Genomic DNA, 15,043 nt, shown 5'->3' with positions numbered 1-15,043 from the left:
CTAGCCCTGTTAACCCTTGTGCTGCTAAGCACCAGTGGTGACCTTAAAGGGCCAGCGCCTCGTGTCAGCCGGAGGCGAGCAGTGGGGTGTTTGCACATTACAGAGCGGATCCAGGGCTGGAAGGGAAGGGCGGGGGGGTTGTTATAGATTGGCCAGGCTGTTAACAGCTTCAGCCTGGACTGTAACCCCTCAGCTGTGGTCCCACAACACCTCCACAAGTGCAGGGCTGTGACATCAGGCAGATGGAGGCGCAGAGTAAGCCGGGGAGAGCATTGGACACAGGAGTCCTGACCCCCAGTCTCTCCTTCCTGATCCATGACTAGACCTCTTGAGCACAGACCTCCCGTCACCTGCCCTCCCCATAGACCACACTCCTTAGCAGCCCTCCCTGGATTCTCACTCCCCTCCCACAGGCAGAAATAGCACCTAGGCAGGCCCTGCTCTAACCATAGACACCACTGCCATAGCAATAAGTACATGGGAAACTTGGGTTATCCCCCTCCCCAGGGCCCGAGGTCAGGATTCCTGGTGGGGTGGAGGAGAGTTGGAGGAGCCAGGAGAGCCGGCTAACAGCCTCACTGCTGAGTTCCTCCAGCAGGCGGCGGGTCCCTTCTCCCAACATGCCTACAGGAGAATCCCAGGGAATGGAGCCCCGGCCCTGACGCGGTACTACCCCTGCAGCTTGCTGGCAGCATGGAGACAGCTGCCCCTGGTGGGGTGGGGGCACAGCTGCAGCCATTGTTCTGGGCACAGCCCCTGCCGTTAGGTGTAGGGTGACCATATTTTCCCAAAGGGAAAATGGCACCCCGCGCAGGGCCGGCCCGAAGCCCCCTGCCACCCGCCCGCATGGGAGCTGCTCTCCCGAGCCCTCCCTCTGTTCCGCTCAGGGCAGGCGATGCCACTCTCCAACCTCCACCTGCACGTTCCTCTGCACCTCGCTAGGGTTTGCGCCCCACTTTTTTTTCAAAACTGGGCATTTGTCCTGTTGGCTCTCACCAACGGATGATCAGTTTTGCCTAAAAAGTCGGGATGGCCGGGACAGGGCTTAAAAAAGGGACTGTCCCAGCCAAAGCAGGACGTATGGTCACCCTAATTAGGTGATGCACCTCCCCGGAGAGGCCACTAACCCCCTTCTGCGCAGGCAGGAGCCAATCCCCCCTCATGTCCTGGCGGGACATTCTCTCCCCTGTCACCTTTCTAAGGGACAGCTGCATCCTGGGCCCTCCAAAGCCAAATGCACCTCCTGGCTGCAGCCAGCCCCTGGGGGCTCAAGGGCTCGGCATAGCCCGAGAAGGGCAGACGCCCATCTCCATCCCCCGACCCTGCGGGGATAGCCCCCTTTCAATCCTGCCACTGGCTCCCAGCTAAAATGTTGGCAGTTCACACCCACTGCGTAGCTGTTCTTTGTCTGTTCTCTCTCTGTTACAAATGTACATCTCATTGCCAGTCTGGATTTGTCTAGCTTCAGCTTCAGCTTCCAGCTCTTGGGTCATGTTAGACTTTTCTCTGCTAGGCCGAAGAGCCCATCATTAAGTATTTGTTCCCCATGTAGGTATTTATAGACTGTGATCAGGTCACCCCCTTGACCTTCTCTTTGTTAAGCCAAATACATGGAGCTCCTGGAGTCTGTCACTATCAGGCAGGTTTTCTTTAATCATTTAATCATTCTCGTGGCTCTTCTCTGACCCCTCTCCAATTTGTCAACATCCTTCTTGAATTGTGGGCACCAGAACTGGACACAGGATTCCAGCAATGATGGCAGCAGTGCCAAATACAGAGGGAAAATTACCTCTCTGCTCATACTCAATATTGCCCTGTTTATGCAGCCCAGGATCACAGTAACTCTTTTGGGAACAGCTTCACACTGGGAGCTCATGTTCAGCAGCTTATCCACCATGACCCCCCAAATCTTTTCTGAGACACTGCTTCCCAAGACAGAGTCCCCCAGCCTGTAGGTCTGGCTTATTTCTTTGTTCCTAGATGTATAACTTTATTAAAATGCATATTGCATGCTTGTGCCCAGTTCACCGAGTGATCCAGACCACGCTGTAGCAGTGACCTGTCCTCTTCACTATTTATCACTCGCCAAGTTTTGTGTCATCTGCAAACTTTATCAGGGTTGAGTTTATGTTTTCTTGCATATCATTGATAAAAATGAGCATAGGGCCGAGAATTGAGCCCACCAGAAACGCCCCTAATTCCCCATTTACATTTTGAGAACAATCCGTTACCCAGCTTTTAATCCACGTAGTGTATGTATCTTTCTAGCAGAGGCCAGGGACTGCCCAAAGGCCAGAGGGGGTTGGTGAGCTGGGTAGGGTCAGTCGCATTGGGGCAGTATGATTACAGCAGGAGTTTGCACAAATGTGGCTGCCTGTCTGGAGTTACACTAGGGCAAGGAAAGACCCATTTCCAGTGCCAGGAGCCAAGCAGCCCCCTCTCCAATTCAGGGGGAGCTGCGGGTGCTGCCCTGCCCAGCACTGTCAGATTCCTCCTCCACTACAGATTCCCAGAAGGGCCCATTACAGCCTCCAACCTGGCCCTGCCTAGCAGGGCAGAGAACCACCCCTGTCCCCATCTCACGGCTCATTTTGGAGCACTCGCCCCTGGGAACTTTCCACCAGCTTCCCCAAGGTGATGGGAAATTGTCACTTCTTACGTTGGACATTTCTGTGTCCCAAAACCCCGAGGCAGCAGAGCAGGTAAGCCTGTGCTTAGCGGCAGCATAGGCCTCTGAGGCAGGCCTCTGGATTTCAGCGGCCCACCCACCTGTCATGCATTCTCATTTAGCAATGTGCGGGGGGCAGGGGACACAGCGCCCTAACCACTCCTCATATCCCCCTGGCTTGAGCCTCCGGGTTCAGATTAAAAATGTCCCCTTTAGCTTAAGCACAGAATTCATCGCACAGAGCTTCTCCTTCAAACAGGCACTAGGGCTCGGTCAGCAAAGACCAGCCATTTTCACCACCCCAATGAACTAGAGAGGGCTTAGAAGGACTTTAAAGAGGCTTGTCCGTGGTGCCGTCTCTGGTGATTGTTACGGTTTTTCTCAAAGGCCTGGCTGCTTGCGACTTTCGGGAGCATGTTGTCTGCTCTTCCCTAGTTTGGTCACATGTGACACTCCCAAGGGGACCTGGGATGGACCTAGGACAGACCGGGGCAACCCTCCTGGGTCCCACGCTTTGGGGGGCCCCACGCTTTGGGCCACGGGGTCCAGAGCAGCCTGGGGGACTGGTACCGGCGGCGGCAGTGAGCGACCCGGCCCCAGCCCGCCCCACTCTGCTCTGCCCCGCCGGCTGCTGGCGTCACTCGCGGGAGGGGGCAGAAGCCAGAAAGAGGCAGGGTGGGGGCTTCGGGGAAGGGGTGAAATGGGGGTGGGGAGGGAGTGGAGCAGGGGCAGGAAGAGGTGGGACAGGGTTAGGGGAAGGGGTGGAGTGGGGGCGGGGCCTGGGCCAGAGGAGCTCACACCACCTGCCCTTAGCATGAAGGTAGGGTTACCATATTTCAGCGAGCAAAAAAGAGGACGGGAGGAGCCCCGCCCTAGCCCCGCCCCTGCCCCTCCCACTTCCCGCCCCCCCTGACCTCCCAACCCTCCCCCCGTTCCTTGTCCCCTGACTACCCCCTCCTGGGACCCCTGCCCCTAACTGCCCCCCAGGACTATCTAAGCCTCCCTGCCTCTTGTCCCCTGACTGCCCCAACCTTTATCCACACCCCCACCCCCAGACAGACCCCTGGGACTCCCACGCCCCATCCAACCACTCCCCACCCCCTGACAGCCCCCCCCCAGAACTCCCAACCCATCTAAACCCCTCTGCTCCCTGTCCCCTGACTGCTCCGATCCCTCTCCGCACTCCTGCCCCCTGACAGCCCCCCCCAGAACTCCCAACCCATCTAAACCCCTCTGCTCCCTGTCCCCTGACTGCTCCGATCCCTCTCCCCACTCCTGCCCCCTGACAGCTCCCCCCCAGAACTCCCAGCCCCCTACCCCCCCCCGCTCCTTGTCCCCTGACTGCCCCCACCTGGGACCCCTGCTCCTAACTGCCCTCCAGAACCCCACCCCCTACCTAAGACTCCCTGTTCCTTGTCCCCTAACTGCCCCCTCCTAAGACCCCCCCCCCCCAACTGCCCACCAGGACCCTACCCCCTACCTGTACCCTGACTGCCCAAAACTTTCTCCACTCCCCCCAAAAAGCCCCCCCCCCGTTTCTTGACTGCCCCCTCCAGAACCTCCCTGCCCCTTCTCCTGCCCCCCTTACCCTGCTGCTCAGAACAGGGTGTTGGGCTCTGTGCGAGCCGGACACGTGGCTGAGCTCCCCAGCACAACAAAACCCGGTCCCTGGCCCTGCACAACAAAACCCGGTCCCTGGCCCGGACCGGGTTGCAGGGGAGAGCTGCCCTTGTATCAGCACAAAGTGCTCTCGCTCCCGTTTTGCTACGCTGCATGGCAGAAACCGCTCCCAGTTGCAAAAGGGGAGGGCTGCACTTTGTGCTGATACACTTGCTCAGAATGCAGGGCGGAGCTCCTCTCCAGCTGCTCCGGAGTCCAGCCCGGGACTTTCCTGCAGCCCTCCCAGCTGCTCGCTCTGCTGTGCCGGGGGAGGGGGAAATCCCGGACATTGTGAGTGCTTTACAAATTCCCCCCGGACGCTATTTTTAGCACAAAAAGGAGGACATGTCCGGGTAAATCCGGACGAATGGTAACCCTAATGAAGGAGGCTCGTCTGGGCCTGCTGTGGATCAGCTCCCTGAACCCACCAGCCTCTGGCAGCACAAGTACAGGCCTGGCGCTGGCTGGTGAATGGCTCCCTGCCCCCGCCCCTGGGCCTTCGCCAAGTGGTCCCTGCAGGGCCCAGACCTCTAGCCACTGGGCTGGCTAGAAACACCCTCCAAGTTCACTCTCTTTGCTCCTTTGTGCTCGCCTCGGTGCTCCTTTCTTGCTGCCTTCACATCTCTCCCTTGGCCTCCATGTAAACAGCCCACAATGCTTCATTTCATTCCCGGCAGAGAGGTCTGACAGAAAACCTGCTTCCACCTCTGCTGGTGACTCAGCCGTTGATGCAGCCGCTCTGACTACATCTTCGGTATCACACACTGGATCCGTTCGTACTTTTTGCGGCGCTGTTGATGGCGGCCAGTGTGACACAGCCCACGCACCGTTCCACAATGCGTCTGCTACAATCAGAGTGTGTCTGTCTCCCCCCTGCCGGGGCAATGAGAGGTTCTTGGTCACAGGGCATCAGACCTAAAGCTCCAGCGTGGCTGTACTGTCCACACACAAACAGTTACAGTTGCTGCTTCCTATCTGAACGGCACAAGTGAAAGCTCCTCACAATAGGCTGTCCCTGTGCAAAGCCACAAACACTGGGGCCAGATGCTGAGCCCCAGACGACATGCTCCGCTCCTGATACCTGCCAAGTGTTCTTAACAGTGCTCAGCAGATGGTGCAGGGATAGGGGCAAGGGGTGCAGCTCGGAGCGGAGAAGAAAGCCTTGGCTCGGGCCCTGCTTATACTGGGAAGTGTCTCTGGTTTAACTGTAAAATCACTCTAATCCACTGGGTGCAAAACCCTGGTGCAGACACATCAGCAGGGATTAAAATGGTTTAAGTGCATCTACATTAGGAGGTTTCACTAGTTGAACTAAATCAGGGTTTAAAGTGAATTTTAATGAAACCAGCATAGCTTTCCATTACAGACCAGGAGGAACATTTTCAGATGCAACTAAATCCTATTCTCAGACATGATTTAGGCTCACATTTGAAAATGGGATGTAGGCGCTTTTGAAAGTTTTACCTAATGTCCTGAGTTGAAGTTGGGCCCTCAATGCCATCCCACACGGGCACGACCAGCCCCCTGCATTCTAACTGTCACACTCAAGTCCTTTGTTAGAGCCGAGAAGACAGCTTGGTTTAGAAACCACAACAGCACAGAGAGGAAATGTAACCTGCCCACGTCCCCTCCCCACCATTGTTTGCCTTCCTGTTTCCATTGCTCAGCAGCTGTGCCCTGAGAAGCTAAGGCTCTCAACCTTGTCATATTACTCATTTGTGCCATGACCCGTCGACCTTCAGACATAGATCACAGCAGGGTAGATGCCACCTCTGCACTGCAACCCCCTGGGACTCTTCTGGGCCACTCCCAGAGGCTGCCTACAAGCATCTGCAGGGGGGAAAGGGGAAGTGCCTGTCTGTCAAGAGGGATGCCCGATGTTCTTGTAGTCCGGTGTGTACCACCAGGGTCTGTCCATGACAAAACGTTGAGCTGCAAGCCGTGGGAGTTGGGATCTCCCCACAGAATGGAAACAGCTGGGTACCCCCAAATTAGACCAAGAATTACTTCACATCTCTCCCTTGGCCTCCATGTAAATAGTCCACAATGCTTCGTTTCATTCCCGGCAGAGAGGTCTGACAGAAAACCTGCTTCCACCTCTACTGGTGACTCAGCCCTTGATGCAGCCACTCCGACTACATCTTCGGTATCACACACGGTTTAGTCCGGACACAGCCACATTCTGCTTTACTGCTCTCCTGTGGGCCATGACCTGTTCTTAGACATCTGGCTCAGCAGAGCACCTCCCCCGTGCAATCGGGGGTGCTGGCAGTCATGGAACCAAACTGTGAACTCTGCATGTGATGGAAACCACTTCCAGCCAGGGGGTGCGTCAGCACCCCCTGCACCCCTAGTTCCGGCCCCTCTGCTTGCAATGACACACAGCAGCAACGCTGCACAAGAGGAACGGTCAGCCCATGCCCCTGAACCATGGCTGGGAAGGCCCTTAAGGTGAGAAGGGGCTAGGCACACTGTACACTGCAGTACAGCTGGGCTTGGTTAATTTCAGCCAAATCTCCCTTTCTTGCCAGCCTGGATTTAAGCCAACAGGTGAGTGAAAGGCAGAGCCCAGAGGCGGGGGCAAGGGGGCATTCGCCTGACTTGAGCTCGGCGCTTGGGGGAGCCAAGAAAGTAGATTTAAAAACAAAAATCCGCTGGCCGGACCCCTTCCCAATCCCCCCATTTCCAGGGTTTCATTTCTGAAAACAACTGGGCAGCTAATCCCAGGCCAAACCTGGGGAAGGAGTAAAGGGGAGCTGAAATCAAACTAGCTCCAACTTTGATCCTGTAATAACAGCTTCATCCCTGGAGGCCCGGTGCCTCCTGCCCCACTGGGGCACATGGCCCTGTCTCCTCCCACCCCACCTTCCATCTGTGCGGCTCTCCTTGCTGGCTAACCTGCCTCCCCCACCCAGCCTGCTTCCTTAGACATCTTCCCCTGCATCACAGGCTGTGCTACCTACTATGGAGCAGCGAAGATGATGATTTAGGTAAAAAAAAGCCCTGGCTAACGTGCTGCTCTCTCCAAAGTGCGCCTAGCTTTAGCCAAGTATTTAATTAGCCTCCACCAACTTCTTTTCCTCGCCTGCAGATTATAGTGATCTCAGCCCGAGAGCCCTGAAACGCGATTCCTTCCGAGGACATGCTCAGTTGAGGCGTAATGACAGACTTGGTGTGCAAAAGACTGAGCGCATGGAATGGATTTTATAACATGATTGAGCTGATTGTGAATGATTGTGTGATGATACTCGCCTGGGCGCGCACACGTAGATATAATGCTCTGGAAATCTTGTTTAGTGACATTTTTGATTCCTTTTGGAATCAACTTTTCCGGGTTGGACTGGTGACTTCCTGCTACGTGGAGTTGGCAACACTGGCCTCTGCGCTGACTAGAGGAGCTGGGAAAGTTCACGCACCATTTGCCGTCCTGAAACCCTCTGCGGCAGCAAGGAAGTGTGGGCTGGTCCCCAAACACCTGCAGTGTGGCTCTGCCACCTGCTGGAGTAGCCATGGCACAGCCGTGACAAATGTATCAAGTAACATCCTAGGCACACAGGACAACACAGGGCGCTTTGGTTAAATGAGCCAGAGATGGCGACCTGGACATTGTAGTAGTTTTATTAGAAATGAATTTGGAGCTAGCTTTGTGGGGAGCCCCTGAGCCATAGAGTACCCGAGGTCTGCCTTTTAAAGCTCCCCCCACCCCCACCATGCAGTGTACCCAGTCCTTTCACTAGCCAGCTGCCCATCCTGGCACAAGGCACTTTTGTGGTTCAGGTTGGTAGCATCCCAGGTAGCCTGAAGGCAGCAGCATAGCCCTTAGGGCACCGGTGCCTCTCAGAGAAGAGCTTTTGGCTTTTCAGAAAGGGATGAAATGGGGACTGCAGGCTCTGGGCTGGGGGTGCAGGCTCTGGGCTGGGGCCAGGGATGAGGGGTTTGAGGTGCAGGAAGGGTTTCTAGGTTTGGGGGGGTCAGGGCTAGGGCAGGGGATTGGGGCACAGGGTTGGGGTGCAGACTTACCTCCAGCGCCTCAGGTCTGCAGCATAGCGGGGGTGCAGAGGCAGGCTTCCTGCCTGTCCTGGCATCACCGACTGCGCTGCGCCCCGGAAGTGGCCAGCAGCAGGTCTCGCTCCTGGTTGCTTCCAGGACCCTGAACTGCATTACACTAGATTTGGTACATCTTTGCTCTAAGGGCACACTATAACTATATACATGTATTTAAGCAATTATATAGCTTAATACTTACCAATTCTTATTAACTGTACATTTCTAGTATGTTAGAAAATAGGGAATGAGCTATGGCTTGTTTACTCACTTACTTGGCTGGTCTGTGCTTTACCCTTCAGTTCTCGATGCTACCCTAAGGACTGCCTAGGCTGGGTTCCAGTTGATTAATAAACCCAGTTCTGACAACGCCTTAACTTTTTGCTCATGATTTGTGCCAAGTTGCCTGTAAAATTTATTTTTATTAAACAAAACCTTCAGTGTGTTTCCATGAGCGGGAAAGTAAGTTTCCATGGTGGATGGAGTCATAAATATCCATAATTTGAGCCAATCTGAGCTGAAGTAGGAAGCAGCTCTAAAATAGGCATGTATCTCAGTGAACAATCCTGAGGAGATACACCATCATGTATCCTGGAGGCAGAGGCTGGGTCCCAATGCCTGTGATGACGTTGCCAGTCTCTCGTTCCCACTAGCACAGCCCCGGGATCTGCCCCAGGATCCAGCCCTTAATACAGAATATGACCTATTGTGCCATAGTTATAAAGCTTGACCTTAAAAGTTAGATGCTTTCCCCCATTCTTTATCTAGAAAAGCAGCCTTTAACTCAAAGTTTTTGATAGAGGCTCATGGACTCAGCATATTTATTTTTTATTTGAATGTTTTAAGAGATTATAATAAATTTAGACCTTAACATATTTTGTATTAAATTCAAAATTCATTTTGAACAGGTTATTTTTAGAAAACCTTAACTTAATTTAAATTAAAAAAAAAAAAACCCAACCATTTTAATTCACACTGCCCAGTGGTTTGGGGGCAGCAAAGGGGGTGTTGGAACTCCACCCCTCGGGTTCCAAAAAGAGAACTTCCCCAGGACAACTGTCAAGCAACTCTGCAGAGTTTTGAAGGATGGGTGCTAGCTTGCTACCAGAATGTTTATTATCTGAATGATTGAAATGATGAAAGATCACAGCCAAAACACCATCCAGGGAATAAATGTGTCCAGTAAGCCTATGGGTTCCCCTAGGATGCCGGTCAATCAGCCAAGTTGCATTCCCTTCCCTAGGGGAAGATGTGGCAGACATGGCAATTCCCTGCCATAGTGCTGTGAGATATTACAGTAAGTTTATGTATCGCTGTGGGCCTGGGATTGTAATTCCTGGGGAAGGGAATCCACAGGGCTCCAGGAACTAAGGGGGTTGAGGGTATCACAGTGTGAGCCACAGGGCTGGCGCTACACACCCAGTGTTGGAACAGTCTCTAGGCAGAACACTTGAGTGTGCCAAACCCCCCCAGAGGTCTCACTCTTCCTCCAGGGTAAGCCATGAGGCTTCACTGCCTGCTTAAGATGGACCTCCAGCACTCCTGCTTCACACCATGAGTGCCAGTCAGTGCGTTTGGCTGAGACAGACCCTGGACTAGATGACCTCTCGAGATCCCTTACAGTCCTAGGATTCAACCTGGATTTATTTTTTGAATAAATAGCCTGTGTTTAAACTGACTCAAGGCCTTCTTTCTGATCCAACAAAAGGGCAGGACATTCTGCCCAAGGGGGCCCAACCCTTCTAGAAGAGTTGGAAAGCAGAGCCCTTGCGCAGACCGGGGGGTGGGGGGTGGGGGGGGGCGAGAATCTCCAGTAAGCTTATTAGCATGTGTATAGGTTCTTTATTGTTTTTCATGTTTTCTTGGTAATGTTTTTACCTTAATAAGTCTACTTGCTTAGAGACAGCCGGTGGTAACTTGTCTGTGGCAATTTTGCAGTTTACAGCCTCTGATGAGAAAAGCAATGCAGGCCTGCTGAGGCTATCTTGCTTTCTGTGGAATGCAGTGTAGGCAGGGAACTATGCTGGCTGGAAAACCCCCCCTCAGGAGGGAGAGATAGGCAGGTCTCTGCCCAAGAGGGGACAGCTGGGGAGCTGGGACCCTAGAGTGGATACCCTTCCAGATCATGGAGAGGGAATACAAGTGCAGTTGCCCTGAACTGACACCATCCACTTGGCATGCAAGAACACGTGCCATCCACGTACGAGGCTGTATCTAGAACTCCTGGCAAGCGGGGTGCTTCGCAGTGCACCAATTGCTGTTGTTCCCCATGCTCCATGGGTCCTGCCTTGGAGGACACATTCCCCGCCCTCAGCTGGACCCTGCATACCTTTGATAAACAGCTGGCCAGAGCCAGAGGCGACTGACTCCTTCCAGCTACTCTCAGAGGCATGGTGAGAGCTCTGCTCTGCCAACCCCATCGCCAGCTCCACACTCCCTCTCTCAGCCAAAGGACACTGCGACTCCATGGGGGTTTGCCCCAGTGTAAGTTTATTCACACATCCGTTTTCATAAAAATGCCAGGTTTGAGTGAAGCTGTAACAAATCCAGAGTGACTATGTTAATGGACCCCAATGGCCACAAACAGGAACTGAGGAGCCAGGAGGCCTCCAACACACAGCACCCCTCGATTGCACTCAGCTGAGGGTTGAGCCCCCTCCCACCCACTTCAAGGGTAGCCAGGCCCTTGAAGGAAAGGGAAGGTGGCAAGAGTTGCTTTCTGGCACCACAGCAGGATCTGTTCGTGGGAGCCCACCTGGCTCATGCTGTCTGTCCTACATGGGACTTCAAACTGCATGTTATAAGGGAGTGGGGTGGGGGTACCTGACCACTGGGAGCTATCAGCACAGAATTCTGTTTCCTCTGGGACCAGGTATGTCCCGAAAGGGAAGTGGCAGAAAGCTCTGGCCCTAGCCCCCCCAACTCCTGCACTGAGAGGGGAGCCCCACTAGGCAAGTGCCATAAGCAGCAGCTCACTACAGCACAGGAGAATTCAGAGTCCTTCCCTGTGATGGTGCAGTTAGGGCTGTTAAAACATGAGGCTTCAGGCTCCTGGAAGAGCATTTGGACTGTGTGCCCCTCCCCCCAGGGTGGGGACTGGACACGGAGAGAAGCCCCTCTCCCAAACTCTGCTTATCTCAAGGAGAACCAGGCTGAAACACACTGGCAAGTACACTCTGGGTAACAGGAAATACACAGGACAGGGAGTGCTCTTGGTCTCTCCTCTAGATCCAAACCAGGACTACACTGCAGAACGGGAACCTCTGGGGTGAACACATGCAATTAGCCTGACCCAATACGCAGTTCGGTCATTACTACAAGAGCTTATTCATTTATTATTAAGGTTTAACCATTTTCCTAGATTGCTCCAGACCCTTCCCTAGCAAAGCAAGTGCTGCCAGTGACCCTCACCCTGGCTGCATTCTGACAGCTTCCCCTCTCCCACCACAAGGGAAGCTGGGTAGGGGCCATGACTGCAGGCGTGTCTGATCCAACCAGACAGAGGTGCGGCTAACTCAGCACAGGAGGCAGCTGCCAGCGGTTTTCTGTTCCTCTGTTCGTTATGGTGGCACGGGCATTCACGGCAGCAGGAGCTGTGCCCTCCCAGGGAAAAATCAAAATAAAAAGCCATTGAGATAAGAAGGCAGCTGAACCAGGCCTCCTAATCCATGCTCCCTGCCCAAGTGATACCAAGTCCCTCTCCCACGCCAGCCTGCAGAGCCACAGGTAGTAATGCAGCCAAGAGTCCTTCTTTCTTCCCACCAGGAAACCACAGGCAAAAATATGGTGACAGGTGCAGCGGTGCTGGTTTCCCAGGAGGCATCATCCTGTTCCGGTGGGCAACACTGAGCACAGCCACACCCCTGCCAGGCACAGCTCTCCACTTCTAGCTGAGGCCAGGGCAGCTCCAGGTGAAAGGCACTTGGCCAGCAGAGGAACACTCCCCTCATGTTGCAGAGGCACACTGCAGTACACACTTAGTGTCACTGAACACAGATCCCACCCCCCTACCCCCACCCGCATGACCCGTTTGGGGCTGGCTGCAGACCAGCACACCAACCCTGCGGCTCAGGTTCTCTACACACCGCCCCTGACACTGCAGAGCTGAACTGCCCTGGAGCTTCAGGAGCCAGTGGCATCTGTGCCCAACACTAGCTCAAAGGGGAGGGGGAAGGCGGGAGAGATGTTGTCCATACTGTGACAGAGACCAGGTGTTTTTCTGGGGCATCCCCTCACCAGGAACAAACCACCAGCACGAGAGGATATTACACAACGTTGTGTTTCAATGGCCAGGCCTCGCTCGGAACAAGGCTCACACAGGGGAGAGACCCCTCTCCCCACATGCAGCAGAAGACAGAAGCGAGGAGGGGTTTGGAGTCAAAAGGAGAACAGCTGAACTAAGGTCCAGTGGCTACACCAACGTCACAGCGCCCCATCGGCCCTGCTCCGTGGATCCAGGAGCAGAGGCTAGAGTGCTGACGCAGGAGGCACAGCCAGCCCTTAGGCGTACTCGAGCTGCGCAGGGCTGTGGGTGTCTTCGCTCTTGTGCTCTGCACCAGGCATGCTCGCCTTCCCCTCGCCGCTGCTGCTGCTGTTCTCAATGGGTTTGGCAGAGATGTAGTCCCGCACTTCGATCTCCATCCGCTTCGCTTTCAGAGCCGCTGTGTGCAGTTTTTCCAGGAAGTCTGGCATGCCTGGCAGGAAAGGCAGTGACAGTGAGTACCAAGGAAGTGCAGGGAGGGGACATCTGGACTGCTCCAGAAACAGGCTCAGACCTCAACACAAACAGCTGACAAAATAATCTATCCAATGTGTAGCACATGAAGTGAGCATCCATCCCCACAAAACCTAAGCACCTCAATGCCCCCTGACTAATTAAGAGGCAGGAATAAGTGTGGGAGCCAGGAACTCCCAACTCGATCACTGACACACTGATCGAGGGACAGCGAGGTGAGGTGACTTGCCGAGTTTCCTCCTCTACAGCAGGGCCAACGGGGCGGCGAGGGAAAGCACACACAAGAACACTCACAAGAAGGTGTACGCAGAGATGCCATCAAATCAAGGAGGACTCGATGGGGCAGTACACTTCCTATTCTGTTCTATGTGAAGCTAGAGTAAGGTTGTCCAACACTTTCCATTACAAGACCTTCTTTTCAGTTGCATATATATCTGCCAAACATTAACACTTTGGGTTGAAATTTCTCATGACAGGTGTCTGCCTCCGGCTGAATTTATCTGGGAAGTTTCAGCTAAACTGTTCAGTCATTTCGGAGGAGGAAGTTAGTTAAAACAGTCTTCCAAACATTTCATGGAGGAGCTCTGCCACCCCCATGCTTTGCTGCAGGGTCTTGAAATTTGGCTGGAGATGCTGTGGTGTTAAGGATGTGACTTGTGCTGTCCCTGTGAAAAATTAATCCAAATTTGGCCAAATCGCAAGCATCTGAAGAAGTCTCAGTTTGCACTTTAGAGACTTGAGAAGTTCACTAAATCACCCTAGATTCCATCTGCACTGAACATGCTCCATCCCCTCACAACCCCTATGTGTCATCCCCAAGTGAATCTGCTCCATCCTGGGGCTGATCTGGACTTGCCCTGCAATTGCTCCTCCTGACTGTTGCTATGCCACTGGAACCTAGAGCAGGGAGCCTGTCTCTCCTTTGCTGAGGGCTCCCCCTTCTGGTACCCAGGAAATAGACGAGTGAGAAAATGGTGGTAGGGTTATGGGAACCAGAGGGTGGGAAGGAGCAGAGAGGTAACAAGCAGGCTGGGGTACAGGAACAGAATGGTCTATAGCCACTAGAGTACACGACCCCAAAAACTGGTATCAAACCATGGAGTTCTCAGGCTCCAGACTCCTCTGCTGTCAGCAAATTTCTGTGAAACCACTGGCAAAGTGCCATCCCCCTTTAGCACAGGTCCACGTGGAGTAAGAGGTAGTAATTGTACTATTCCCCTCTGCCAGCTCAAGTGGGAGAGGGCTGGGTTTGCAAAGGGCTGAATCCTGCTGATGGCCCATGGGCAGGTCAGTCTGATTCTACAGTGAGAGAAGTTGTTTCTTCAGCCTTTTTTTTTTTTTTTTTTTTTAATTTGGAAGTTACTTCCCAAAAAAGCTACACTGAAAGAATGTTAAAGATGCAAAGTCAAGCACTCAACAGTTAGGAAATGACAGAATTAAAGCAACCTTAGAATCATAGAATACCAGGGTTAGAAGGGACCTCAGGAGGTCATCTAGTCCAAACTCCTGCTCAAAGCAGGACCAATCCCCAGCTAAAATCATCCCAGCCAGGGCTTTGTCAAGCCTGACCTTAAAAACCTCTAAGGAAGGAGATTCCACCACCTCCCTAGGTAACCCATTCCAGTGCTTCACCAGCCTCCTAGTGAAAAAGTTTTTCCTAATATCCAACCTAAACCTCCCGCACTACAACTTGAAACCATTACTCCTCGTTCTGTACCTCTATGGATAGTAATTTCATGCTCTAATAAGAATATAATATTAGGGATCTATTATCGACCATCTGACCAGGACAGTGATAGTAACTATGAAATGCTAAGGGAAATTAGAGAGGCTATCAAAATTAAGAACTCAATAATAGTGGGTGATTTCAATTATCTCCATATTGCCTGGGAACATGTCACCTCAGGATGAAATGCAGAGACAAAATTTCTCGATAC

At 53.3% G+C, this 15,043-nt stretch overlaps 1 protein-coding gene across 2 annotated transcripts in view; it reads right to left on the bottom strand.

The window, feature by feature from the left end:
* Positions 1–10,844: 10,844 nt before the first annotated feature.
* The window catches only part of STARD7 (StAR related lipid transfer domain containing 7), a 39,684-nt gene continuing 35,485 nt past the window's right edge, over positions 10,845–15,043 (bottom strand). For both annotated transcript variants that reach the window (XM_024110474.3, XM_005279226.4), the window contains one exon: positions 10,845–13,065. In XM_024110474.3, coding sequence (XP_023966242.2) covers positions 12,872–13,065 — 194 coding nt within the window. In that variant the 3' untranslated portion in view covers positions 10,845–12,871. The remainder of the gene's footprint in view (positions 13,066–15,043) is intronic.

This window comes from Chrysemys picta, chromosome 2, assembly GCF_011386835.1.
Source record: "Chrysemys picta bellii isolate R12L10 chromosome 2, ASM1138683v2, whole genome shotgun sequence".
In the NCBI taxonomy this organism is placed as follows: domain Eukaryota; kingdom Metazoa; phylum Chordata; order Testudines; family Emydidae; genus Chrysemys; species Chrysemys picta.
The sequence above is the reverse complement of the archived record's forward strand: the minus strand, read 5'-3'. Positions and strand labels throughout refer to the sequence as shown.